A 27,545-nucleotide genomic window follows, 5' to 3' on the forward strand; every position below is an offset into this window, starting at 1 on the left:
GTAAAAAGGGAGAGAGGTTATAGGCACAATGGTTGGGTCACTAGATCTAATCTGCTATGAACAATGTTCATGAAAGCATAATATGTGAGTCCATAATAAGTCCAAGCAGAAACAACACTAGGGCAAGCTTCTTGTAGAGCTGTAGCAGACTCTAAATACATGAAGGATAAACAAAAGAAGAGAAGTGCCTCTAAGTCATGGGTTTTCAAACTATGGCCCTCCAGCTGTTCAGGAACTACAATTCCCATAGTGCCTAGTCATGTTTGTGTATGTCAGAGTTTTACAATGCCTAATGGGATGTGTCGTTTCGCAAACAGCTGGAGGGCCGTAGTTTGAGGATCCCTGAAGTGCAGCTGAACATGTAAAATGCTTTAATTACCCCAATAGAGGGCTACTCGCAATGTAACAGGCACATCATGTAGTGTAGGTCCAGAACTCCAGTTGAGCTGGGTCATGGGAGCTGCTGTTGCCACCAGATGTCAGGGGAAAGATGCCCCAGGATACCTATTCCTACATACGGCAATGGGGTCTCCTCTCCAGCGCCTCCTCTTCATGGTCAGATGACCTAGTCTCCACCCCATGGCACTGAAGGGCGCGCAGTGAATTGAATGGGTGGCCGGCTGGCTGCAGGGAGGAGCAAGCCCAGCCACCGCAGCTGCCTTGGACATGTGGGTGGTGGGTGTCACCCAGGTGCGGCCCACACCTCCCTAGCAAAGCCACTGTCTGCCACCAAGGTGACGACACTTTCAGTATCAGAGCATTTTTGTGAGTGCCGATACTGAGAAATACAAGTTCTTTGTTGAATAACACAGTATGTGAGTGTGTAAAATTATATATATATATATATAATATATATATATATATATATATATATATATATATATATTTTTTTTTTAATCTGTATATTTAGCGGTTTTAAAGTAAATGTGCACTGTAAAGAAATACAGAGGCTGCCATTGCTGGTCTCTTTGTATAAAGGATAATACTAGTCGCCTGGTAGTTTGTCCTTTCAATTGAGACATGGACCTGGAACATGCATGCAAATTGGGACAGTCTGGGTAGAGTCAGAACTTCTAATCTGTATACTTGTTCTGGGTCAGTGAATCAGAAAATACCGAATGCACTGAATCAACCTGACAGCCAATGAGAATCTTTAAATGCTAGCCAGATTAAATATGTATTGAGAGAAATACAGTCAGAAAGGAATTTTTCCTGAACCTGAAGATAAATTGGCAGATGCTACATGAGGATTTGGGTTTGCCTTTGGTTAGAACAGGCAGAATGTGACAGATTTTGTCACCCTTATTTACTATTACAATCATATAAGCAATTCTACGATGCACTGGAGACTTCACATGACATATTCCTTGTTCTCTAAATCCTCCTGACTGCAGCAAATTGGCAGCTGAAAGCAGAAACACACTTGGAAAACACAGAACATCGAGACGCGCTAATTCCACCTTGTGGAATGTAGGTAAAAACAGAAGAGTAGGGAAGTAATTATTCAGAAATTGATATTTCAATTTTTTTTGTGTTTTAACCATAAAAAAAAATATTCTGCAACTTGCACGTAGTTGAGAAAAGAAACCTGTCTACCACACTAAATAAAATTATTTGCAATGAAGTCATATGAACGTATTTACTAAAAGAAAATGAAATGTGAACACAACGACCCCCCCCCCCCCCCATACTTACCTCTGGGTGATGAGCTGTCAGGCTTTGTCATGTGGCCCTCGCACCCAGTTTTGCAGCCAGAAGGTGGTGGAACTACATCCCTCCACCTTTGGCTTTTCACCTTCCTGCAAGTTCCTGCTCTCTGCTGTCACTTGTAAACAGCCTGCTGTGTTTACATAGGACAGCTTTGCGCTCAGAGGCTCCTGGAACAAACAGATCCTTGCACACACTCAGAGAGAGAACGATCTCCCTGCAAGGCGAAGCAGAGCCACCTACACAGGGTGGTACTCGAGCTGGGCCAGGTAGGCGAGAGAGATGTGAGGAAACTTTGGGGAGGGGGGTGGTGTTGCCCCTAAACCCTGCACTCTGTACACATCTGAACTCTGCATGTAATGCACCCCTAAATCCTGCACTCCGTATGTAGTACACCCCTAAACCCTGCACTCTGTACACCCCTAATATCTACACACAATGTACCCTTGAATCCTGCCCTCTGTAAGTAGCGCACCCCTAAACCCTGCACTGCATAGGGCACTCCTGGAACTGCACTCTGTACATAGCACAGCCCTAAACCCTCCACATAGCCCACCCCTAAATCCTGCACTCTGTACATAACACACCCCTAAACCCTGTAGGTAGTGTACCTCAGATACAGCCGCTCCTTTGAGGACAACTATAATGATGACGTGGCCTGCAATGCAATAGATTTTAACACCAATGGTGTACGGTGTTAGTTCATGGTTTAATTTTTCACGAAATGGTGAACAAACCATTTAACACCAATATGTGCCGACATTAAACTTTCACTTCCTGACACTACAGTATCAAATGCACCACTGTAATTAAAGCAGGAGTTTTATTTTTTTAAAGTCAGCAGCTACAAATCCTGCAGCTGTTGTCTTTTAAAATATGGACACTCCCCTGTCCAGCGCGCCCGCAATGTCGGCACCCGAAGCCAATCTGTCGCTCGGCTTTCAGGTGCTGCCATCTTCGGTATGGGAATCAGAAATGAAGCCTTGCATTGCAGGTTCACTTCCCGGTTCCCTGCTGCACATGTGCGAGTTATGCTGAGCAATACGTACGGTCCCTGCTGTCTCTGGGACCCATGTGTTTCCCAGCAGACAGCGGGGAAAGGACAGGAAGTGCTGTAAATATCCGCAGATTCTGCAGCTATCTATGCCCAGAAGTGGGTGCAAATACCTGTATTATACAGGTATCTGCACCCCCTCCCCCCTGAAAGGTGCCAATTGTGGCATCGGAGGGGGGGAAGGGATGAGCAGAAGTTCCACTTTACAATGGAGCTCTGCTTTTAGGCCTCATGCACACTGGACATTAAAAAAAAAAATGGCAGTAACTTTTGCTGTAGAATGCTTTTAGTTTTATTAGCGTTTTGCAAACCCAAACATCGCCCTCAAACAGTAGCAGTGACATCATTATGCAGTATATAGCCTATGCAGAGAGCAGAGCTGTGGGAGGGACCCAAAAACCCCCACCCACTACAGGCTGGCAGCAGCAAACTACAGGAGGGGGCGGAGACAAGACCAGTGACTCTGCACAAGGAGAGAGAGAGCAACAGGGGGAGAAAAAAAAAAGAAGAAGGAGCTGCTTATTGGATTACTGTACAGATGTGGAAGAAACACACAAAGGACACCAAGGGGTTCACTTACTAACTGAACGGTGCAAAATCTGGTACAGCTGTGCATGGTAGCCAATCTGCTTCTGGCTGGGTTCACACTAATGCGATGCCAGACATTGTATGTGATTCGCACTGCATTGCTGTGCACATTTTGTTTGCAGAGAGCCGTGTGAACTGCCTGCGAGTCAGATGTGATACAGGAACCTGCACAGGAATCGCCAGTGTGAAATGAGCCTCTGACTTCAGCTTGTTCAATTAAGGTTGGACAAAAAAAAAACCTGGACGCCGTTTGGTTTCTATTTAGTGCTGCACCAGATTTTCCATTCTCCAGCTTTAGTAAATAAACCACACAACTCAAGACTACACATACATCAAGCTTAAAATTAAACCTTAAATGATTATGGAGGCCAACAACCAATAAACCTGAAATGATTATGGAGGCCAACATTCCCGACCACTCTGGGATTCACCCGGACAGTTCGGGTTTGGAATCATGCATCCGAGTTTCAGACTGCCTGAAACCCGGACACATTATTCAGACAAGACTATGGCTTCCCAGCAGGATTACTGGCTGCAGTAGTCAAAGCTGAGAGTGTCTGTTACACTGTTTCATGCTGCCCAAAAGCCAACACTAACAATCCCCCCCCCCCCCCCCAACACGTACACAGATGGGAGAGGAGAGAAGGCTAGATCTGCACCTCTTCCTCTTGCCCCTACCCCTTTGTATCTGCCCACACACCAATCCCCAGGGCTGAGCCTCAGAAAAGGAAAGTGGGGAATGGAAAATTTGAAGTCCAGCAGCCTCAGATCCATCTGGATGAGAGGTGAAAGGGGGTGACCATCCATACCTGTCTATCACTGAAGTCTCCCTCCTTCTCTCTCCTGCCTTGGAGTACACCGAGCTAAAACGGGGTTCTCAGAGCACCCCTTACATCAGAGTTCCCCTTTACATCAGAGTTCTCTCCATACAACAGAGTTTTCAGTGTTCCCCCTTAAATCAGGGTTCCCAGAGCATCCCTTATGTTAAGAGTCCCCAGAGTTCTCCCTTACATCAGATTCTGCAGAGTCCCCCCTTACAGTGAAAGGGAACTCTGCGAGTTTGGATATAAAAGGGGAACTCTGTGGGCCCTGATGTAAAGGGGGACTCGTTATTAACTTCATATGATTAGAAATGTTATTTATTAGAAAAATATATGCATAAAAAAAAATTGCTGTGCGCTGCTAAAGTGTTCAGGTTGAAGAAAAGGTGGCAATCCGAGCTCAGGAGAGAGCAGGCACGAGTGCCCCCATAGCAACCGGCTTGGGGGGAGCCAGGAGCGCCGGCAGGCAACCCAAGAAGAGGGGGATCGGGGCTCCTCGGTGCAAAAAAATGCATAGAGCAGGTATGACATATTTGTTATTATAATTTAAAAAAAAAAGATAATTTAGAAATGGCCCATTCATTTCTACTTGACAAGCGGCACAGCTGAGTGGGCATGCACTCGTGGGTGTGCACCTGATGAGTGCTGGAGATGCAAGAGAATAGGTCAGCTTGGAGCGGCATACAGTAGCTACTACCGACTCCATAAATGGTTATCTAGAATATATTACACTTTTGTTATTGGGATTAAATACAATTTAACCTTCTACTGTATTACTTAGTAAACATTTGCACCTATTTTCTAATTTTTCACAACACACTTTACACCCACTTGCTGCTTTAAATAGAAATTTAATGTGTACATGCTGTATTGAGCTTGTACAACAATTTAATTCTCAATATGCAAAGCTAGGAAGCACATGACTGCTGCTGCTTGTTAAAAACGTGATTAGTACAATAAAACATAATTAACAGTTTGTAACACGACCTCCAGGAGACCGGCGGAGCATACAAATGTTGGTGGCAAACATAAAATCTACATCAAATTAGGCTGCTGTGTGGATGCAGAACACAAAACGCCGCTCCGTAACCGATAGCATTCCGAGCGGTTCCAGAACGCGACCGCGTGAAAATCCACCTTCATAGAATTCATTGTACTTGTGCTGATATTCGTTATACACAGTCTAATAAACAGATCTGTTATGCAAATAGCTGGAGCTCGCTGGCAGCTGATTTATATGTCTGGGCAAAATTAAAACCTGTTGAGCACATCTCTACAATGCATTCACATTTCCCTGCGTTTCTTTTAAAAAGCCGCACGTACAGAAAAATACTTGTCGATCCTGCCAGAAATCAAGTGAGCTCCTAAATTCTTGTTATGAGCTCTGATGCACTTAAATCCCAAGCAGTACGGTCAGTCCCAAGTTTTTCCGCTGCTGGATTATACATAAAGCCTCATTCACATGGGCCTATGTGGATTTTCTGCACGCAAGTTCTTGCTGGCAGAGCTAAAAGAAGATCCTGTGTAAAATATACATCTAAAGATCTAGCATTTAGAGGAGCACAGAGTTTTGACATACAATTCTTCTTTCCTTAACCCCTTCAGCCCCAGAAGAATTTACCCCCTTCCTGACCAGAGCACTTTTTGCGATTCGGCACACCGTCGCTTTAACTGAAAATTGTGCGGTCGTGCGACGTTGCACCCAAACAAAATTGACGTCTTTTTTTCGCCCACAAATAGAGCTTTCTTTTGGTGGTATTTGATCGCCTCTGCGGTTTTTGTTTTATTTTTTCAAATTTACATTTTATTAACGCCTACAACGGGCAAAAAACATGTCAATACAGCCAGTATATATACATCAGATAACAATATAAATATCCATACAGGCATCGGCATAGTATTAATTAAGAATCAAATAATTATTACTGTTTGCTGCCCTCTGAAAGAGCTTAAATACAAGACTCAAAATTGTCCGCATCCATTTTCCTATGTTCAAACAACAAACAAAAATAAAAAATTATTTATTTGCGCTATAAAACAAAAACAAAAAAAAGGAGCGGCAATTAAAAAAAAAAAAAACTTGTACTTTTTGCTATAATAAATATTCCCATTTATTTTTTTTAAAAAGCTAATTTTTTCTCAGTTTAGGCCGATATGCATTCTTCTACATATTTTTGGTAAAAAAAAAAAAAAATTGCAATAAGCGTATATTGAATGGTTTGCACAAAAGTTATAGCGTATACAAAATAGGGGATATATTTATAGCATTTTTATTCTTATTTTTTTTTTTTTTACTAGTAATGGCGACAATCTGCGATTTTTATTGTGACTGCGACATTATGGCAGACATATCGGATAATTTTGACACATTTTTGGGACCATTGGCATTAATACAGTGATCAATGCTATAAAAATGCATTGATTACTGTAAAAATGTCACTGGCAGTGAAGGGGGCGATCGAAGGGGTTAACTGTGTTCCCTGGGAGGTGATTCTAATTGAAAGGGGAGGAGGTGACGTATCGTGGTTCCTAGGTAATAGGAGCACACGATCTGTCACTCCTGTCAGAACAGAACAGGGTAGTGTGTGTTTACATACAGTCGTCCCTGCTCTGTGTCTCCTGCTCATGATTGCTTGTGGCCGGCGGTCATCGTGGCCCTTGGCCACGAGCATCGGCACCTGCTGTCACGTACCCCGTGAGCCGACGTATAGCTACGATGGCTTGCACAGGAGAGCCAGCCCGCCGCGGTATAACTGCAGTTGTTGGTCGGGAAGTGGTTAAAATAAATGGCTACACATTACACCCGTACTTGTATATTGCACGGTTGTGCACATAAAATGTGCAGATCTGTGTGGTCCCGAATGCAGAGGTGCCTTACTTTTTTTCTGTAGTTAAGTTAAAATGCAGCACATATTTTCACATGCAGCTAATTACTATAGTCCTACGCTTTGATGCGTAGAAAACTATCTGCTGTATTCATCTACACACAGCATTTTTTCTGCCCGTGTAAATGAGCCCAAAATCTACCCCATGTTTCCATAACCACTTGAAGACCAGGGCTTTTTCTGGCGTTTTTTGTTTGCATGTAAAAAAAAAAAAAAAAAAGGATTCTTGCTAGAGAGTTACCTAGAACCCAAAAACAATATATATATATTTTTTTAAAGTTTGGGTTTTGCAATTTTTTTGTGTCACATGGTATTTACGCAGCGTTTTTTAAAATACATTTTTTGGGATTTTAATGCAAAATACATAATCCATTTTTTTTGTAAAAGATGATGTTGCGCGAAATATATAGATACCAAACATGTCATGCTTTAAAACTGCACACGCCTGCTCAACAGTGACAAACAACGTACATTTTACTATCTATAGGTGTTGTTTTAAAAGCTTTTACAGGTTACCACTTTAGATTTGCAGAAGAGGTCTGGTGCTAGAAATACTGCCCATGATCTGATGTTTGCGGCAATATCTCATGCGTGTGATGATCACTGCGTGAGGGATCAATGTTCACCGTTGCACACTAGCCTCGGGGGAGGGCACTTTAATTTTTTTAATTATTCATTGTACACTGTTACTTTAAAAAAAAATAAAAAATTATAATTTTTATGTAAATGTAAACATCCTTGGTGGCAGCAATAGGCACTTGACATGCACTCTTGGTGGGATCTGGGGTCTATAAGATCTAGAGATGTAGATATAAGAAATCCGTCCTCTTCCCTTGAAAACATTTAAAACACCAAGATCAGCATTTTTGAATACTTTCGATTTTCAAAAAGTGGTGCCGTTGACATCAGGGTAAACCAATGTCATGTCATCGCCTCCGGGTTACCATAGCAGAGACCCGATCAAAGCCTAAAACCCCCCCGGGGGAACCTTCTCATATTGTACCATTTGGAGTGTGCAGCACCATTACCTCTGTTGATATGCGTCTTCCCCCCTTTTACTTACCCGAGCCCTCATTCAATCCCGTGCCGTGCACATCTGTAGCTCTTCTCTCCCCTCACTTCTGGGTCTCACTGGCTTTGCTGGGGCAGCTGTCAATCAAAGCCAGTGAGGAGGGAGCGGGGGATGGGGGTAATGGGGAGTCCCACTGTCTGTCAATGGACGCAGCAGTGGGGCTTTTGGGTGTAGCATTTCCCCAAAATATTTACCAGAGTCTGATTGCAAGCCCGTTGCTGCGCCCAAGAGCAGCGGTGCTGTTGGCGCTCCTCACTGGACTCGGTGATGGGCAGAAGGAGCCACATGGGAGTGGAGGGTGGGGCCAATCTGTGTGTTTCACTAGATGCACACAATGCTGTTTAGGGAGGGAGCCGGAGCACGAGAACCCCTCGCGGCTTGCTAGGTGGGGTTCTCAAAAGCAGGAGGGGCAAGGAGCACATGGGGAGGACCTCTAAAAAGGAGGTGCACAGAACAAAAACCAGTGCACAGAACAGTTAAGTAAGACATGTTTGCAATTACAAAAAACAAACAAAGTTAGTATCACTTTTGTTCAGGTCCGGCTACAGCGCAGACATACTTTGCCGGGAGTACGTCTATTGACGATCCCGACCCCTTACCACGTGATCAGCTGTCAGAAAATTACCACTGATCATGTGATGTAAATAGAGCCGGTAATCTGCTATTTTCTTTCTTCTCACGCGAAAGAAAACAAAATAAATTACCGGCGGCTCTTAGAGGGACATCGGTCCCGAGCAAGGAGAGCTCTGTGCCCACCTGTGCCATCTGCCAGTGCCACTGACCAGAGCCCACCAGCACCACCCACCAGTGCCTCCCATCAGTGCCGCCCATCAGTGCCTTATCAACAGTGCTGCCCATCCGCGTCACCTTACCTGTCCCCATCAGCGCCGCCTTACCTGTCCCCATCAGCGCCCACCAGTGCAGCCCATCAGCGCCCACCAGTGCCACCTCATTAGCGCATATCAATGAAGGAGAAAAATTACCTGTTTCCAAAATTTTATAACTATGATTTTTTTTTTTTCTCAAAATTTTCCATCTTTTTTTGTTTGTTTAGCAAAAAATAAAAACCCCAGCTGTGGTTAAATACCACCAAAAGAAAGCTCTATTTGTGTGAAAAAAATAAGTAAATTTCATTTGGGGACAGTGTTGTATGACCGCACAATTGTCATTCAAAGTGTGACAGCGCTGAAAGCTGAAAATTGGTCTGGGCAGGAGGGGGGTTTAAGTGCCCGGTAAGCAAGTGGTTAAAAATAAATTCGTGATTTTTGGTTTGTGGCGCTCAAATATAATTTAATTGAGCTTCAAAAACAAAGAACAACAAGCATAACCGATCACATATCACTGTGTACATAAATGTCTAAAATGCTTCAAATCATACATCTGCCATGGCAAGTCTTGATTACTGCCTCAATAAAAAAAACACGGCTCTTCAAAATAATCCGACACCGCTCAGAGCGACCGACTTAATGCGCATAATGCGTTCGTTGTGCCATGCCATACCTTTAATGCGTAAATTGCCACGAGAAGACGTGGCAGTAATGAAAAGGCCAACCTCGCCCGTGGCGTCTCTTGACCCCGGCTTGTTTAACTCAGGTAATGATTAGCGGTAAATGGCATTATTCTGTTCAATGTAAAATAAAAGGGGGATTAGAACACATTCTCTCAAAGTGTTACAGGCTGCCCACACACCATCTGAATGCTGTATTCTGTAACAAGTACGCTGAGAGAATTAAAACTTGTATCCAAATGCTTGCAGATGACGAAGGGGAGGAAAAGTAAGAGGAGGAAAAAAAAAAAAAAAAACCTGATTTAGAGAGATTAAATACTCCGAGAACAATATCAGGTAGAAATCCCCCTGTGCAAACCAATAGCTGGGAATTGGAAGAAAGAGAACAAGAACGAGGCAAACCCTCAGGACTGGCAGGAGAGGTTGTCACACACATGGTGTATTGTGGGGAAATCGATAGAAAATTACAGCGTGCGATATTGATTATAGACTGCAGCACTTAATACAAAGAAAACTACAAGAAAATAGAGGGGCCAGATTATTGCTGCCACCTGTATGTACAAAAAAGATGCATTTAAAGAGGAACTATAAGGAAAATCACAAACATATACAGTTCTGCTCAAAAGCGTGCATACCCTGGCAGAGGAATGTTGGCATTAATATCGAAAATATGTCTGGTCATGCCAAAAAAGGCTAGTGATCACATGAAGTCATTTATTATAACATAGTTTTTTTTGGCTCCTTTTAAAATCATAACAGAAATTGCCCTGATAAAAAGTTTACATACCCTGAAATGTTTGGCCTGGGTACAGACACAGAAGGTGGCACACACAGTTTAAAATGGCAATTAAAGGTTAATTTCACATTTGTGGCTTTTTAAATCACAGTTAGCCCTTGTACACACGGTCGGAGATTCCGACAACCAAATCCGTCTGAGTAATTCCAACGGATTAATTCCGGAAGAGGTCTGGAAGTGATGTTGCATACACACGGTCGGACTAAGTTGTCGGAAAATCCGATTGTACATAACGCGATGATGTTATTTCGTTACAACGGGACTACGTTCAGGCTAGTAGCCAATAGCTTTGGTCTAGGAATTTGATCTGAGCATGCGTGGCACTTTGTCCGTCGGAGTAGGCTACACATGATCAGAGTATGTCCGATCGGAGTATTTTGTCGGAAAATTTTACCGGCAAATTGGAAAACTTGGTCCGTTGGATATTCCGACGGAAGCAGTCCGATGCAGACCACACACAGTCGGAATATCCGACAAAACGGCCCGATAGGACACATTCCGTCGGAATCTCCGACCGTGTGTACAAGGGCTTAGTGTCTGTGTATAAATAGTCAGGGAATTTGTTAACTCACATATGGATGCCCTAAGCAGGCTAGACACTGAGCAATGAGGAGGTAGAAAAGAACAGTCAAAAGACCTGCGTAACAAAGTAATGGAACTTTATAAAAATGGAAAAGGATATAGAAAGATACCCAAAGCCTTGAATATGCCAATCAGTACTATTTAATCCCTTATTAAGAAGTGGAAAATTCAGGGCTCTTTGGATACCAGGCCAATGTCAGGTAGACCAAGAAAGATTGCAGCCACAACCGGCGGTAGAATATCTCAGGATACAAAGAAAAACCCACAGGTAACCTCAGGAGAAATACAGGCTGCTCTCCAAAAAGATGTTGTGGTTGTTTTTAACCGCTTCTTGACCAGCACATGACGATGTACGTCGGCACAATGGCATGGCTGCGCAAATGGGCGTACCTGTACGTCCCCTTTAAGACACGGAATTGTGGGCGCGCACGTGCCCGCGGGTCTTGCAGACTCTATGTCCCCCGGGAGTTCGCGATCGTGACACGGAGCGGCAGAACGGGGAGGGTGCAAATGCCTAGTGCATTACCAAAAATACTATTTAGTGAAAGTACATAACCGTGTTATATTCACAAAAAGTAGGAATAAAATCAAGCTTGTCCTGTACAATGCTCCAACTGGTGAGGCGGGTAACTCTTGGGCCACACAGTGGGAAAGCTTGTGTGTTTTGGGGGACAGATCCCCTTCCTTAGAGCTAACTCCCACTAAACAGTAAGCCACTATTTGAGAGATCACACACTAAGGATACACCCCACCCAATGACCAGCTGGGCGGGGACAATCTTAAACCTCTTATCGGTGCCCCTAAACACCGTCCACAAAAAAAAAATATAGACTATAAAAAAAATGCATGATCAGAAGTCTCAAAGGCCATAATCAATGTACTAAAAAAGGCAAACTGTATTTTTTGCAAAATAGTAGATACTGTAATCATGTGTGTGTGATGTAACTCATTTACTATTCAAGTCTCTTTCCATCCGATGGTCTAGTGGCGCCTCACGATTGCTCCCCCAACGAGAACGATTCACTGGGTCCCCTGGAATCCCACTGCACAAAAAACGTCTGGAACACGCGCTCAAGGTCGTGGAAAGCAAACCTGGAAGTGCAGTGACACAAAGATGTCACCTCAAGGTGGGGCAAAGGCAGATCCGCTAATGCAACATTGGGCTGTTTATGACTGGAGAAACATTAGACCAGGGTCGGCACTGCCCACCTAATCAGGCCCCTGCTGCAGCACCCCAGCCAGTGGTGGACAACAAAGCCCAGCAGACACACAAAAAATAAATAAAAAAATGTTATAAAAGAGTAATAAGGGCTATATATACACATCATCAGCCTTAAAAGAAAACAAGCATAGAATGTAAGCAGTGTGTCATGACCAAGGGAGGGTGGATAATATAACACCGATAGGTTTATCCAGCGAATCACGTCAGGGGGCATGGCTTTAGCAGAAACTCAAGGGCTGATGCTGTTTTCAAGTCTACATTAGCTTGGGTGGAGGGGAGTGTGGCGCTTCTTTGATTTTATACATTCATCGCTTCGGATAAGCACCTTTGGCAGCCTGAACTTTTCTCCTTGGTGACTGCGGGAGTTTTGCTTCTCCCACTTGAGCGGTGTGTGTTCATAACTTAGCATCAAGGTCATAATGGCTGGCTTAGTGGTTAGCCTTGCAGCATGTAGGTCTGGATCCCGACCAGCACAATAGGATCACGGAACCTGCATGTTCTCCTTGTGCTTGCGTGAAGTTTCCTCCAGGTACGTCAGTTTCCTCCCACACTCCAAAGACACGTTGGTGCGTTACTCGACTCCTAGTGACCTAGTATCCTATTCTACCAAGCACAACCAAGATGGCTGCCTCATCTACTATCTGCCCTAACAATTTTATAAGCTCCTAAGTCCTTAGGGAGAAAAGTACTATGGAAATATAAACTACTTCATTAGAAAGTGAACCAGTGCTATGCCATGCATTTTTAAGGCCCCCTGCCCATCCATCACTCATTTGTAGGAGCCCTAAAGCTACTCAGAGATTTCACACTTAGTGAGGATTCAACAGAAGGGATCAACTTATCTTATACACGCTCACATCTTCAAATAGGATATCTGCCATTGTACTGTGGGCATCGTAACCCTAGTTCTGACCTACTCTACAGTGACACACTAAGTAAGAGGATTGGCAAAATAAAGGACCTCAGGCTGAACATTCTACACCGGCATCTACCCCTTACAGGCATGGAAAATAAATTGAGGTTGGTCTCCCCAGACTAAGGGTGTCAGTAGTGCTTGGTGGATTGATATATCGTATGCGCAGCGCATTTCTAAACACTTGTCTCTTCCTATAGCAATGCGCTAAATTATTCAAGAAAGCATTGAGATGATTATCCTATGGCCCTTTTAAACCGTGCCAGCCATGACTCCACTTAGCGAGGCCAAACACCCAAACAACGGGTGTGCGTGTGATTGCGGTTGAGTCTATACAAACCGCTATAAAGCCGATGACTGTGAGAAGGGAAATTCAATAAGCACATTTAACCTTCTGTATAACGAGTTCAACTCTTAAATGTGTTAATTACAGACTGTTTACGGGAGTATGTTGAGGTCTCCAATTATTCAGGCTCCGCCACAGATGTTTGCTCAGAAATAATTTTGCCTTTGTTATAATGAAGGAGAAAATGTGAGGAAAGGTGCATTGCTTCTGATAGTGATTAATAAGGGGGGGAAAAAAAGAAAAAAAAAAAAAAACAACCAGTCCCAGATAAGCTGGAAATAAAATAATTAAGATTTGAAGTGTACAGCATGCCTTGGGGAGGATGGAGACGGCCAGGCAAAGCCCTTGCTTCTTGCTGGATTTGACTTGTGCTAGCTGCAGATAATGCTCGGAATTTAGATACATAGGCAGGAGCTCTGAACAAGACTCCAGGGCTGGGCATGCTCTGACACAGCTCTGCAAGCAAATGGATTCGGGAAATGTAATTCTATTAGCTGAAGATAGCGGGGACTCTGACATTCCTGGGATTAGACTGAGAGACATTACCTATGGGAGGGCAGGAAACAAAAATTTGTTATTTTGACAAGTAAACTGCTTGAGAAATCCGTGTTTTACAGAGTCTGCTCACATTTGGATTTCTCTATTTAAAATAAACCGGTGATTTGCCCATGCAATGCAAAGTTAACAGGATTGCTTAAAGTGTATGTCTGGGCAGGAGAACATAATTACGCACAAAATCTCTGCCACACGTGCACATTCCCTCGTGTTTTGTCTCTTTAAAAACATTGCCAACACAGAAACACCTGGTGATCCCAACAAAAAAACAGTGAGCTCTTAACTTTCTGCAGCGATCTGACAATGCTGGCTCTGCTGTACTGAAATTCCTAGCATTGGTGTCAGCCCTGCCCAGTTCTGCTCTGCTGGAATAGAGAATGCCTCCCCTTATCACCAAAACATGAGGAGGTGTTCTTTAGTCCAAATTACAAGAGGAGAAGTCGGCACTTGGAATGGCATCCAACAACGGTTATCTTTTATTGCAAAAACATGCCTGTGATGGACCCCAATACTCCTGATAAGTATGTCCGCCGTATAAGCTTCTTTTGCCCGGTACCAGCACAATCCAAGATCCCTTAGCCCACCCAGTCACTAGCCATAACTCAATGTAGGGTGGATAAAAGCATAAGATCTTTATTGAAGAACAGACACAAGTATATACAGTATCTCACAAATGTAACATTTTTGTAAATATTTTATTATATCTTTTCATGTGACAACACTGAAGAACACACAGCCATTAATGTCTAAACCGCTGGCAACAAAAGTGAGTACACCCCTGTGAAAATTTCCAAATTGGGCCCAATTAGCCATTTTCCCTCCCCGGTGTCATTTGACTCGTTAGTGTTACAAGTTCTCAGGTGTGAAGGGGGAGCAGGTGTGTTAAATTTGGTGCTATCGTTCTCACCCTTTCATACTGGTCACTGGAAGTTCAACATGGCACCTCATGGAAAAGAACTCTGAGGATCTGAAAAAAAGAACTGTTGCTCTACATAAAGATGGCCTAGGCTATAAGAAGAGTGCCAAGACCCTGAAACTGAGCTGCAGCAGCAACTCAAAACAGGATTCACCATCGTCGACCAAAGAAGTTGAGTGCATATGCTCAGCGTCATATCCAGAGGTTGTCTTTGGGAAATAGACATATGAGTGCTGCCAGCATTGCTGCAGCGTTTAAAAGGGTGTGGCTCAGACCATATGCCACACACTGCATCAAATTGGTTTGCATGGCTGTCATCACAAAAAGAAGCCTCTTCTAAAGATACAAGAAAACCCAGTTTGCTTAAGACAAGCAGACTAAGGACATGGATTACTGGAACCAGGTCCTGTGGTCTGATGAGACCAAGATAAACGTATTTGGTTCAGATGGTGTCAAGCGTATTTGGTGGCAACCAGGTGAGGAGTACAAAGACAAGTGTGTTTTGCCTACAGTCAAGCATGGTGGTGGGAGTGTCATGGTCTGGGGATGTATGAGTGCTGCCAGCACTGGGGAGCTACAGTTCATTGAGGGAACCATGAATGCCAACATGTACTGTAAAATACTGAAGCAGAGCATGATCCCCTCCCTTCGGAGACTGGGCCGCAGGGCAGTATTCTAACATGATAACGACCCCAAACACAACTCCAAGACAACCACTGCCTTGCTAAAGAAGCTGAGGGTAAAGGTGATGGACTGGCTAGGCATGTCTCTAGACCTAAACCCCATTAAGCATCTGTGAGGCATCCTCAAAACGGAAGGTGGAGGAGCGCAAGGTCTCCAAGATCCACCAGCTCAGTGATGTTAACAATGAGGAGTGGAAGAGGACTCCAGGCCCGGTGAACTTTATACCCAAGAGGGTTAAGGCAGTGCTGGAAAATAATGGTGGCCACACAAAATATTGACACTTTAGGCCTAATTTGGAAATTTTCACTCGCTTTTGTTATAAGCGATTTAGACATTAATGGTTGTGTGTTGCTTTATTTTGAGAGGACAGCAAATTTACACTGTTATACAAGCTGTACACTCACTACTTTACATTGTAGCAAAATGTCATTTCTTCAGTGCTCTCACATGAAAAGATATAATAAAATATTTACAAAAATGTGAGGGGTGTACTCACTTTTGAGAGATAATGTATTGTATCCCTGGGAAAATCCCCCCTCCTCGTTGGTATAGAGACACTGGGCAGGGTAAACTTTACATCCAATAACATGAGGCACAGGTACATTCAAACTTTTCAACTAATGTTATAAACAAAAACTGGGCACACAGCCAACTTTGTAACACTTTGGACACTTGAGGAAACTTTCCCCTTTCTTACTTTACCTCTGGTCTTCATGCTTGGAACATGTATAATACACACAGTAAAGCAAGTGAAGTAGCGTTAGTGACCAACATTAACCCAATAGGCCAGCTGGAAGAGGTGTGGCTCCTTTGTCCCCCTGTGCCCCTAATAGACACAGGGTGAGGAGTTGAACAAGGAGTTTCTTGACCTCTCTAAGGCAAGCTGGATTTCATGGGCCCCCCCACCCAAAGTGACTCCCGTCACCATGTAGGATATCTGTAAAACAGCCAATGCAATCCAGCCATCAGTTCTTAGCCACGGCCAAGGCCTGACAGCCTACACGCGTTGGCCGCTTTACAGCTATTATACATGTTTTTGCAATAAAGGATAACAGTTGTTGGATGCCATTCTAAATGCCAACTTCTCCTCTTGTGATTCATGTTACCTGAGGCTTCGGCACCAGGCGAAGCTGGGATGTGAGAAGGTGTAAGTGCTTACACACCTGTATTCATTTGAGTTCTGTACCCCAGGCAGATAAACTGAGGAGCAGGGGAACAAATCAAAAGCAAATAGAAGGAGCAGGGGGGAGGCAAGGCCTTTGCAATTTACATAAACTTTAACAATGGGATATACTTCTCTTATTTGCTCCTTTAGTTATACCTGGTCATTAAAGCAGTATTCAACCCAGAACCGAAAATGTATTCTATTGCACAGCTTACTAATCATTAGATGTGATTGCATTAATTTTTTTTTTTTGGCTTTTTTTCCCCTCGGTTTTTACTTGGCAATCTGGTCGGTAAGGCAGGCCATAGATTATGTGATTTTCTTGCCTACAACCAAGGAAAATCACTTAAATAACCCCATCAACACAGACAGAATTCCTCCCGCAGTGCTATTGTGTTGTTCCAGCGGGAAGAGGGTTTGTGGTTGTTGTCCCTGCTGGGGAAACACAGTAATTATTGCTAGTAACTATAGCCGCTTGCAAAAATCACATGAAAAATCCAACATGTTGGGTACATTCAACCTACCCATAGATGGTTTAAATCTTGGCCAGTCCCTGCTGAACCAGCCAATATTCGACCCATCTATGGCCAGCTTAACACGCCTCCTGTATCAGCGTGCCCCCATTTTGGATGAAGGAGCACAAGGGGCACCTCTGTGGAGAGCAGCATTGTCAGTCTGGGGGGTGGGGAGTGTTGGCTATACTAGCAGATTTAAATATGCTACCAAATTGAAGCCAAACCCCTGTTAACACTTTAACAGCAGTTACAGCACTTTTTTTTCCCTTTTGAGATAAAGGTTTTACATAAATACATGAAAAAGTTGATTATAAACACCCCGTCCGTGGTAAATGGTTTGTCTCATCCCTGTAACTGATAGATCTGCAACAAAGCTTGTTCTTTTGAAAAACAACAGACTTACTGGCCAGATCACCAGGTAAAAATAGAAGAAAAATGCCCAAAAAGAAAAAAAAAAAAAAAAACACAAAGAATTGGTAAGCTGCAATATAATACGTATACTTTTGGTTTTAATACTGCTTTGATCCTAAATCTTGCAGTACTTTAAATAGGCCACTGGGCACCAAAGTGCATTTAAGTTTGCATGCCCACGATCATGAAAATACTAAAGCTCATATCTACGTGCATGTGTACATGCATATGTAGATGCGTGCTTGGCAGCGACTGCACAGTTCTGTGGACTGTTCTGCGTGCATGCGCATTTCTTTGAGCAAGGCCATGAATTAATTTTTCCTGAAAATATGCCCCACCAACATCAATTCAGCATGTTCCCCCCACCAGACACAGCAGCCTATGAGTTCTGGAATATAGTGGGGAGGAGAGGCAGCTCCTGGCCTGAAAATTAATAGAGCCTCAGCCAATCTCTGGTCAAGAGAGTGACCAGCAGGGGGCTGAGAGGTGTATAAATAGTATGGGGCCTAGAAAAGCAGTCCCTTGTTCCTGGGGGAGGAAGACCCAGTCTGAGGCCCGTGGGCTGTCAGGTACAGAGTAGAAGAAATTCTTTTTGGGGTCTGAGCTCCACCTAGAGCTCGGAAACCATTGCTTGATTCCCTCCTTCAATACAGTCAGTGTTGATGGGGGAATCCCTACTGTGGTGCTATTGTGTTCTCCCAGCGGGGGGAGCCATGCTGGCCAGGAAAACACAGTGATTGTTGCTTGCGGATATAGCCACCGTAAATAACTGCACCCTAAAAATCCGACATGCTGGTTGCACCCAAGTCAACTGATTCACCGATTTGGGTACAATCAGCCTGCCCATACATGGTTCGATTGTTCCGTCCTGGTTTAAGCCCCTCCATACCAAAAATTTGGAAAATCCCCTACTTCCCCCAATCTCAGGAATTCTAATTTCCAAAAATCCTCCAGTATACAGGTCATCATTTTGCTGACATAAGGGTATAGGGTGCTGGTACATTACTGCAGTACCTGTATTAAAAAAAAAAAAGAAAAAAAAAGAAGAACAGAAATTCGGAGCACTTCTGTTGTTCTGTGTTAGTATTTCAAGGTTTAAATTTGAATTTGACTGGCTTATGTCTTTAAACACCAGATCTGTATTCCCTTTTCCTTTTATATATATCAAAATAATGATGTCTACTTAAACAGCAAAATTTATATAATAAAGCACTAATAAAGTGACTGGTGCTGAAATTAATAAATTATAAAATGTCCGGTGCTCAAAGAATTTTTTTCCCCCGAAAATTCTTCTAATTTGGGTGACATTTGGTGCTGGTGACTTCTATCTGTGATCCTATTACAAATGCACTCACCAGAAAGCCTCACCCCTCCAGGGGTACTGAACATTCACAGTATAAGACACTGTGAAGTTCTGCAGGGTTGCCAACTGTCAGTAAATTCACAGTTTGTAAAATATGCGATTTTTACATATGCCTGTGAATGTTCATTATGGACATGTAGACCAGTGGCATCACCATGGGGGTGTGCACTTGGGTGGGCACCAGGTCCTCATGTTCTAACAAGTAGGGTGTACTGACAGGTACCGTTCCGCTCAGGGCCAGAGCCAGTATTAGGCAGCTGTTATTGAGTCTTACATTCCCCACTGACGCCCCTCTCTCCTGCCCTACAAAATGGCACGCAATCCAGTGTTCTCCCCAGCCAGAGTCCTGGGGGAGGGGTCCCGAGTCACCTCCATTCCCTCCTTTGCGCCCTCTGGTGCATATTAACGCTGGACAAACTTCAAGCACACTGGTGTAGCCCATGAGAGCTGACTCCCCGGAGGATATTGCAGACTTGTCTGCCAGCCCCAGCCCCCCCCCCCCCCCCTTCACACAGAGATTTCCCTCAGAAAGCCCATAGATGTGACCTCCCATGCTTATCCTCCATAAACAAGTGCTTGGAGGGCAACTGGCCAGTATTGCACTACATCAACCTGACCCTGCCCCACAGCCACAGTGAGTGGGACAACCCCATCTCCCCCATACACCATCCTATACCCCACCTCATCTCCCCCTGGGGACAGGGATCACCTCACCTCCCCTGAGAACAGGGGCCAACCCATCTCCCTTTATATCCCACCATGATGGTGTCACCTCCATACATGAAAAGTGCACGGATTGGCGCACCGCCACTGACCGCATCATTTACAGGGGCCGGTTTGGCGTGTGCACCGTGACCATGCGTTGCCGGCCCAAAATTAGCCTGCCCATAGCCCTACAGGGCACTGTGGCAGGCTAGGCAGGAAAGAGCTTGATGCGCTAGCCTGCCCAGTATCCCTAGTGATGCCACCGATGCAGACAGTAAGTCCGTAATGGACAGATGTAACAATCATGGATTTTGCAAACTGTCCATAAATTTACTTATGGTTGGCAACCCTGGTAGGGGGGCTCAGTCACATGACCCATCAAAGATATGTGACCAGCCTCTCTTCCTATCACAGAGTAATCTCTGCAATCAACAATCCGTAGCACATACCTCAATTCACACTTTGGCCACCAATATTTAATAACATGAAAAAACAGGCACAGTGTGGAGGGAACACTGCATCGTCCTGCATAGAGCAGACAACGGTATCTGCACTTCTTTAAACTAGACCCCAAAGCAGTTGCGTAATCTCCTCTTTTCTGCTTACTTTTTAAGCCAAATGAGTATTAGTCAGAAAAGTTTTAACCATGTTTGGAAATCTGTAACTTAAGAAAAGTCACAGCAATAGAAATAATGAAATTCCCAGCAACAGAGGCGAACCCGAAATCAGATGAGCAACCTTCAGCTTTGCAGAGATAAAAACTCAATTTATAACAGGATGCAACTGCAGCTCTTAGAAGACGCTGTAAATTCTCCTTTCCTGCATAGATTGCCCGCTAATTAGATTAATGTTTTATTTCTCTTCTAACTTCGCAAGATGATTTATCGTTACAAGATTCATAATCAATTATAGCACACACTGGGACCAATTACTGCCATGATTTTGACTTTTAGGTGCTAGTTTAGCTCAGAGCGGAAGGTAGATGTGCTGAGAGATCTGTTGTGAGCTCTGATGCCACCGCTCACATAGCGACTATTTTTAACATTGTGACAAAGTGCAAAAAGGAAAACAATACTATTTACATAAACAAGGGGAAACGTAAAAGACACTTTACCCCTTGATGGAATAGATTTAAAAAGTGAACCAGTGCACCTGCCTAAAATTTTAAAAAGGGAGGAAGTGCTTGTAGACAGCTGGTGCCTGAAACTTCTCTGTGCCGATTGCAATCCTTATGTCAATCAAGGGGAAGGGAAGACAGGACTGCTAAGCTTTGCCTAGGACCCCTTGCTGCCTTAAAGCAGCATTAAACTCTAATTTAAAACTTGTACCTACAGATAAGCTTATAATAAGTCTTACCTGTAGGTACCGTGAATATCTCCTAAGCTTGTACTATTTGGGAAGTATTTACGTTGGCCCTAGCCAATGACGGCACTGGAAATGTGCAGTGTGCACTGAATGCAGAAAGTGCTGTGCTGCAATTGTGATGTCGTTACAGCATGGGAATTCAATCATCCAGAGCGTTAGCCCAGAAGGAAGACTGGGTGAATATGGAAGTGTCCCTGAAGACCTGGTTTGCCAAGAAACGTGTTGGGCGGAGCTAGTGTTCGACATCATTACGCACCCTGTTGAATGGACGGCGATGCAGTTATATGCCATTTTACATCGATATTTGTGAGTATCACACCACTAAAAAAAAAAATCTTGTTGTTTTTGGCGATATTGGGTAATAGTTTTGTAGTTTATTTTTCTTTGAGCAATACAAGTTTATTCTGGGTTCTCAGTGGTGAATTGCTGAATCCAGTATTGTCTTGCAGAATTTCTAAAGGGGAGTGATAGATTAATGCTGTGGTGCTCATGGGGAGTGCAAATGCCGCTTATCCTCCTCATACCTTATAATCATGTGGTAAGCAGCCATTTCTAGTGGTGGTGATGATAAAGCGTAGTGATAATTGGAACTGGTGGTCCACAGTATTGATCTACTCTACAAACTGAAGATCTATGATGGACTTTTCTATATACACATAGTTGATGCACTATGGCTCCTTTTTTGGTTTTATTTAATTTTGCACTGGAACACTTTGTAACACTTTATGTATTTAATTGATTCATTTTATGTATTTATTTGGTTTACAAATTTATTGCACTAAGACACTTTGCATATTAAAAAAGGGATAGCGCACCTTTATGGATACCAATACAAAAGATGGGTGACAGCTCTGCATGGGAGAGCATTGTTTTGGTGCATACTAGCACATTATGGCATAGATCCAGGAGCCCGTTAAAAAAAAAAAAAAAAAAAAAAAAGTAGTGTTTACGACTGCTTCAATCCATCCCTGGGAAGAGCCACAACAGGGACAGACATGCAGCCATGTTGACTGCATTCTGTGATGTCCCTATCTTCTACTTATGTGATGGCTGCATTTGCATCAGTGCTGGTTTAGACATTAAAAGGCTGCCTCCTTTTCATAATGAAAATAATTACAAACGTGACATTACCTTGGGATCTGCAGTGAGCAGCTTAAAGGCTTGGTAGACCTGAGACTCCTTCACTCCACCTCCAAGGTCCAGGAAATTTGCTGGCTTCCCTCCATAAAGGTCAATGATGTCACAGGTGGCCATGGCAAGACCTGCCCCATTAACTGGTAAGAGGGGGACAAAAAAAATAGTATAGAATGTATTAGATGCAATCATACAAGGACCCTTATATAAAGTCTCTGCAGTAAGAGCTGCCATAGTGACAGCAACCAGATACATGTTAGCTCTAGAAAAACAAGTGGAATTTGAAAGCGTAAATCTAATTGGCTGCTAAGAGACAAGATAGATGAATCCTAGTTTTCCAGTTCTTGTTTAAATACTATCTTAAGAAGGTCATGAATGCATCAGCCTTTCATGCAGGTGACCGATCAAAATAATTTGCTTAAAGTGAAGCTTCAGTCTTTAAAAAAAAAAAAAAAATAGAAGTCAGCAGCTACAAATCCCATAGCTGCTGAATTTTAATAAATGGACACTTACTTACCTGTCCATGATACCAGCACCGTCCTCACCCGGGCTACTTTTCCACTAGCTTTCAGGTTCCCGGTGTCTTGACAAATAGCGTCCTCCATCAGATAGTGTCCCCTGCGTACTGCGCATGCGCAGTACACAGGAACACAGATTCCAAAAATTGCCAAGGATGAACGGCGCCTGCGCCGTGAGTCCAGGTTCTAGCCCCACCATCCAAGTGGACATAGAGTTAGAATAAAAAAGAGCCGAGCGCAGCGAGGCCGAGACCGAAGCGTGGCGAGCGAAGCTCGCCCGCATGGGGCCCTATAATATTCACAACCCTATGTCCGCTTGGATGGTGGGGCTACCACCTCCACTCACGGCGCAGGCGCCGTTCAGCTTCGGAGATTTTCCGAAGCTTCGTCTGCTCCGTACTGCCCATGCGCAGTACGGAGTGGACACTATGTGATGCCCAGACTCTATACGCCAGAACACCGGCACAGACTACTGTGGGCAAAAGGCTGTACGGCTTTCAGCTTCACAGCCATCTGCCCACTGCGCATGCCACACTGCACTTTGTGAAAGGTCCTGCAGTCTTCTGGGACCTGTGATGTGTCCCAAAAGACTGCAAGGAGGGAGTGGGGAAGGCGATCCCAAGCAGAAGTGGGAGCGGGATCCTGTAAGAATTCACCCCCTCTCCAAATTACATGCCCAGTTAGGCAGAGAAGGGGGGGTGGCTTAAAGCAGACCATCCCCTTTTGGGTGGAGCTCTGCTTAAATCTGGGCATAAACTGGTAATTGTGATAGCTGGCTGAAAAAAAAAAAAAACAAAGGGATTCCTCCATCCACACAAGCAAGGTGGATGGAGAAATCCCCCTGCTGGGACATTGTATTCTGACAGCGGGAACTACCCCTTTCAGAATACACCGATGAGCAGCTGTGACGACTGACAAGTCTTGCAACATGTCCCTTCAACAAAAGTCAATCAAACACTCGACTTCTGTTGAGCAGGGACAGGCACACAGTGATGGAAATTAATTTGGTCCCTGCTGAACCACATTTCAAACTATGTATGGCCAGCTTTAGATGGACATCTGAAACAATTCACTTTATGTAATAAGTGAGGTTGATTTACTAAAGGCAAAAAGACTGGGCACTTTTTAGTTGCTCTAGACCTTAGTAGATGAGGTGAAGCTTCACTTTGCAAAGAATACCCAATCACATGCAAGGAAAATAAAGATACAGCATTTTTGCTTGAACATGATTGGGTGATGAAAGTCAGTAGAGCTTCCCCTCATTTACTTAGTTCTTGAGCAACTGCACTTACAAAGTGTATAGTCTGCTTGCCTTCAGTAAATCCACACCAATGATCATAATTGTCTAACCAATTTAATCACTTTCATCCTAATTTGGTCCTGCAAAATCCATCACAGAATATCCTGCGGAATGTTATTCAAAGCAGCCAGATACCACACTTTACGCTATAACACACACACATCCACACACTGTAGTTGCTTTACTATAATTTTTGTACAAACACCCGATTACTGCTTCTTTCAGACCTCTGCATCCATTCTGGATTGAAGGCGGAACTTCACCCACAAGGGGAAGTTCCGCTCTTCTTCTTCCTCCCTCCCCCCACCCCCCTCCTGGGGCAGATCCTAGGGCAAAGGATTCATGTAACATTTCATATGGAATCCATCTGCCCTTTGCTCAGGCATGCAGGCATGTGGGTGTGCTTAGCTAAGAAAGCCCCTCCTCAAGATAGAAAAAAAAGCCCATGAAGACTCCTAGGATGTATGACATCATTTTGGCCTAGGTCAAAAACCAAGAAGCAACTGAAAAAAACGAAACAAAAAAAAAAAAAAACCTTTAAAGTGGATGTAAACCTGAGTCATGAAATTTGACCTGGGCACATATAGCTGTAGTGTTTTCTTATCTCTTTCCAAAGCCCTGAGTCCCGTGTCTTTCTGCTGTTTTGTTCCTCTGTTATCAGCATGATAACTTCTGACAAGTTCTCTGAGATGGGAGATAAAACCAGCCTGAAATTTGTGTCGGGGGTGGGCGCATTAGCAGAGAGCTTGCCTTGTCACAGCACAGCTCTGAAAGTATCTTCATTCTTCTGCCTATGTGGAGAGAGTTTGTGCCTTTCTTCCAAACAGCTGTCAACAGTGTATGCGAAGACTTAAAGCGGAGGTCCACCCTAAAGTGGACCTTCCACTCATTGGAATCCTTCCCCCCTCCGGCGCCACAATTGGCACCCTTCAGGGGGAGGGGGGTGCCGGTACCTGTACAGTACAGGTATCTGCACCCACTTCCGGCGTAGATTCTGCAGAAGGTACGTCCCTTTCCGCAGAATCTACGCCCCTTTCCGAAAGTCCCCCGCTGCCTGCTGGGAAACACACAGGTCCCAGAGACAGCGGGGACCATCCTTATTGCGCAGCGCGACTCGCGCATGCGCAGTAGGGAACCGGGAAATGAAGCCGAAAGGCTCCACTTCCTGATTCCCATACCCAAGATGGCGGCGGCAGCACCCGAGAGACGATCGAGAGATCGGCTTCGGGTGACATCGCGGGCGCGCTTGGCGGGTAAGTGTCACTATTTTAAAAGTCAGCAGCTGCAGTATTTGTAGCTGCTGGCTTTAAAAAAATAAAAATAAACGGCGGACTCCCGCTTTAACTCCACAGATGAATGAAGAAGTAAAAATTCTAACACAATGTAAGAATTCTAAATAATATAGCAAGCTGAAGACAGCAGATATAAATGTAAAATTTATGTAGTGAGATTTGTTTCATCTCTGTGTATCATCTGAGGCTGTTCACTTCACTGGGTATAGGAGAGGGTTTACATCCACATTAAATTAAAACTATAATACATCTTCATAACTATATACTAATGTTGGTAGAATATGGATTAAGAATAGATAATATTGATAGAGCGAGTTTAATTCCATTTTAAATGAAAGGACACTGTGTTCCCTGGTTCCCGCACCCCCATTGCCTCTCGAATAGTCGTGGAGCGCGAGAAGCAGAGCTATCTTAACAGCATCACGGGAGAGCAAAATAATGCACTAGGACCCCTACACTCCTTCCTCAATTTACGTACCTACTCTCAAGAATGACAGTATAAATAGGCAATAGATTTGAGGCTTATATTTCCTAATACTTTCAATAAAATAGATTTTAAAACAATAAGAAAACAAGCCATTAATCAAACACTAATCAACAACTATCCAAAGATATAAACATTTTTAAAGAACAAAAATGTAATCCTATACACAATATGTTGTTATACCAGTGGCGGAACTACCAGGGTCGCAAAGGTCGCACTTGCGCCGGGCCGACTTTCTGCCACTGTCGGGCATCTCTCTCATACAGCCCAGAGCCTGCACCGAGTTCCCCCTCTACCCTCGCATTGATGGGAAATGAGAAAGCTGATCTGCTCCTTCTCCTCCCGCCCCTCTCTTCCTGTGTGCACCACTGTGTGTGAATGATTAAATTCAGCTGCTTAGGGTCACATTTCCCGCGGTGCAGGCTCTGCGCTGTAAGAGAGATGCCCTTAGCTCAGAATCCTGCTGAGGCGGCACTGATAGACCACACTGATAGGCATTGATGGGCGGCATCAGGGGGTGGGGTTGCTAGTGTGGGCACAGCAGGGATTGGTCACTATACAAGGGGTCTTAAGCATTCTTGGGGCCTGTGCTGTTTACTCTGAATCCTGCTGTATCCAAACTCTCACCTGCAGGGGTGAGATATTGAGTTACACTGCACGATCGGCACAGGCAGCACAGTTCACCCATCCAGCTTCCAGTCACGGAGTCCTGGTTGGGCTGTGGGTGGACCATGAAGGCAGAGACGCTGACATTCGGCAAAGAGCATTTGCATTCATTTTGGGGGGGTTCAGGATAGGCGACACTGACAGTCCAGCTAAAAGACAGAAGTAAAACTGGTGCCTGCTCTGCCCGACTCCCAAGCCCAGGCTGCCCCACTGCTAGCAGTCCATTGCCCGTGTAGTGCCAGTGTGCATAGACCACACTGAATACACATTCCTTCTTTACAGCTAATCTCCACACTGCTACATCCCGCAAGACCATTTATTGCAGGAGAACCAGCCCTGATGGGGCCCTTGCGTTTACCTGTGGACCCAAGGCGGGTTCCAACTCAATAAGATGACCCCGACGAGAAGGAGGTTGCACAGTACAAAATAATACGGCAGCCCCTGAAGCAATGAAAAGTCTGCTTAATCTGGTGCCATAGGGCTATATGAAACTAGGTTATGGCAAATTCATATCGCTTTTTTGATGCACAATTAAAACTCACTGGATTGCATCTGGTGTGAACCAGCTCTAAGATTTCCTAAAAGTTGCAATATCTTGTAAACAGCAGTAGCCGGTACCTGGCTGGATTCTCTTGTTACCTGCATTTGTGGCATATGAAATTTTTTCAGTTTCAATCATAAATCAGTTTAATAAAAACAAATACTGTCTAAACGTCATGAATATTTCGGGAAAAAAGGACCCCATGGGAGTTTGCTTAATAACTAGTTACATTAAAGTGCCACTTACGATTGACTGTTTGTTTCTCTAGAGACATTGTGGCACAAAGAACATGAAATCATTAAAAATAAAGTTTCCCGAAAGGCCTTTTGCTCCTGATTAAAATACATCACCTGTCAGCAGCAGTACTCCGACATGGCTCCGTCATTGCATTTGTCTACACACAAGCTTTCTTGAAAACAAAAATTCAACTTCAAAAAC

General features: G+C 44.0%; 1 protein-coding gene across 1 annotated transcript in view; it reads right to left on the reverse strand.

Moving 5' to 3' along the window:
* SUCLG2 (succinate-CoA ligase GDP-forming subunit beta) overlaps positions 1-27,545 on the reverse strand; it is a 326,616-nt gene that overhangs the window by 148,448 nt on the left and 150,623 nt on the right. The window contains exon 9 of the mRNA XM_077451973.1: positions 22,304-22,446. Within this exon, the coding sequence (XP_077308099.1) occupies positions 22,304-22,446 (143 nt within the window). The remainder of the gene's footprint in view (positions 1-22,303; positions 22,447-27,545) is intronic.

Source organism: Lithobates pipiens, unplaced genomic scaffold (assembly GCF_037356315.1).
Source record: "Lithobates pipiens isolate NorthernLeopardFrog02 unplaced genomic scaffold, aLitPip1_a1.2 Scaffold_23, whole genome shotgun sequence".
Lineage (NCBI taxonomy): Eukaryota > Metazoa > Chordata > Amphibia > Anura > Ranidae > Lithobates > Lithobates pipiens.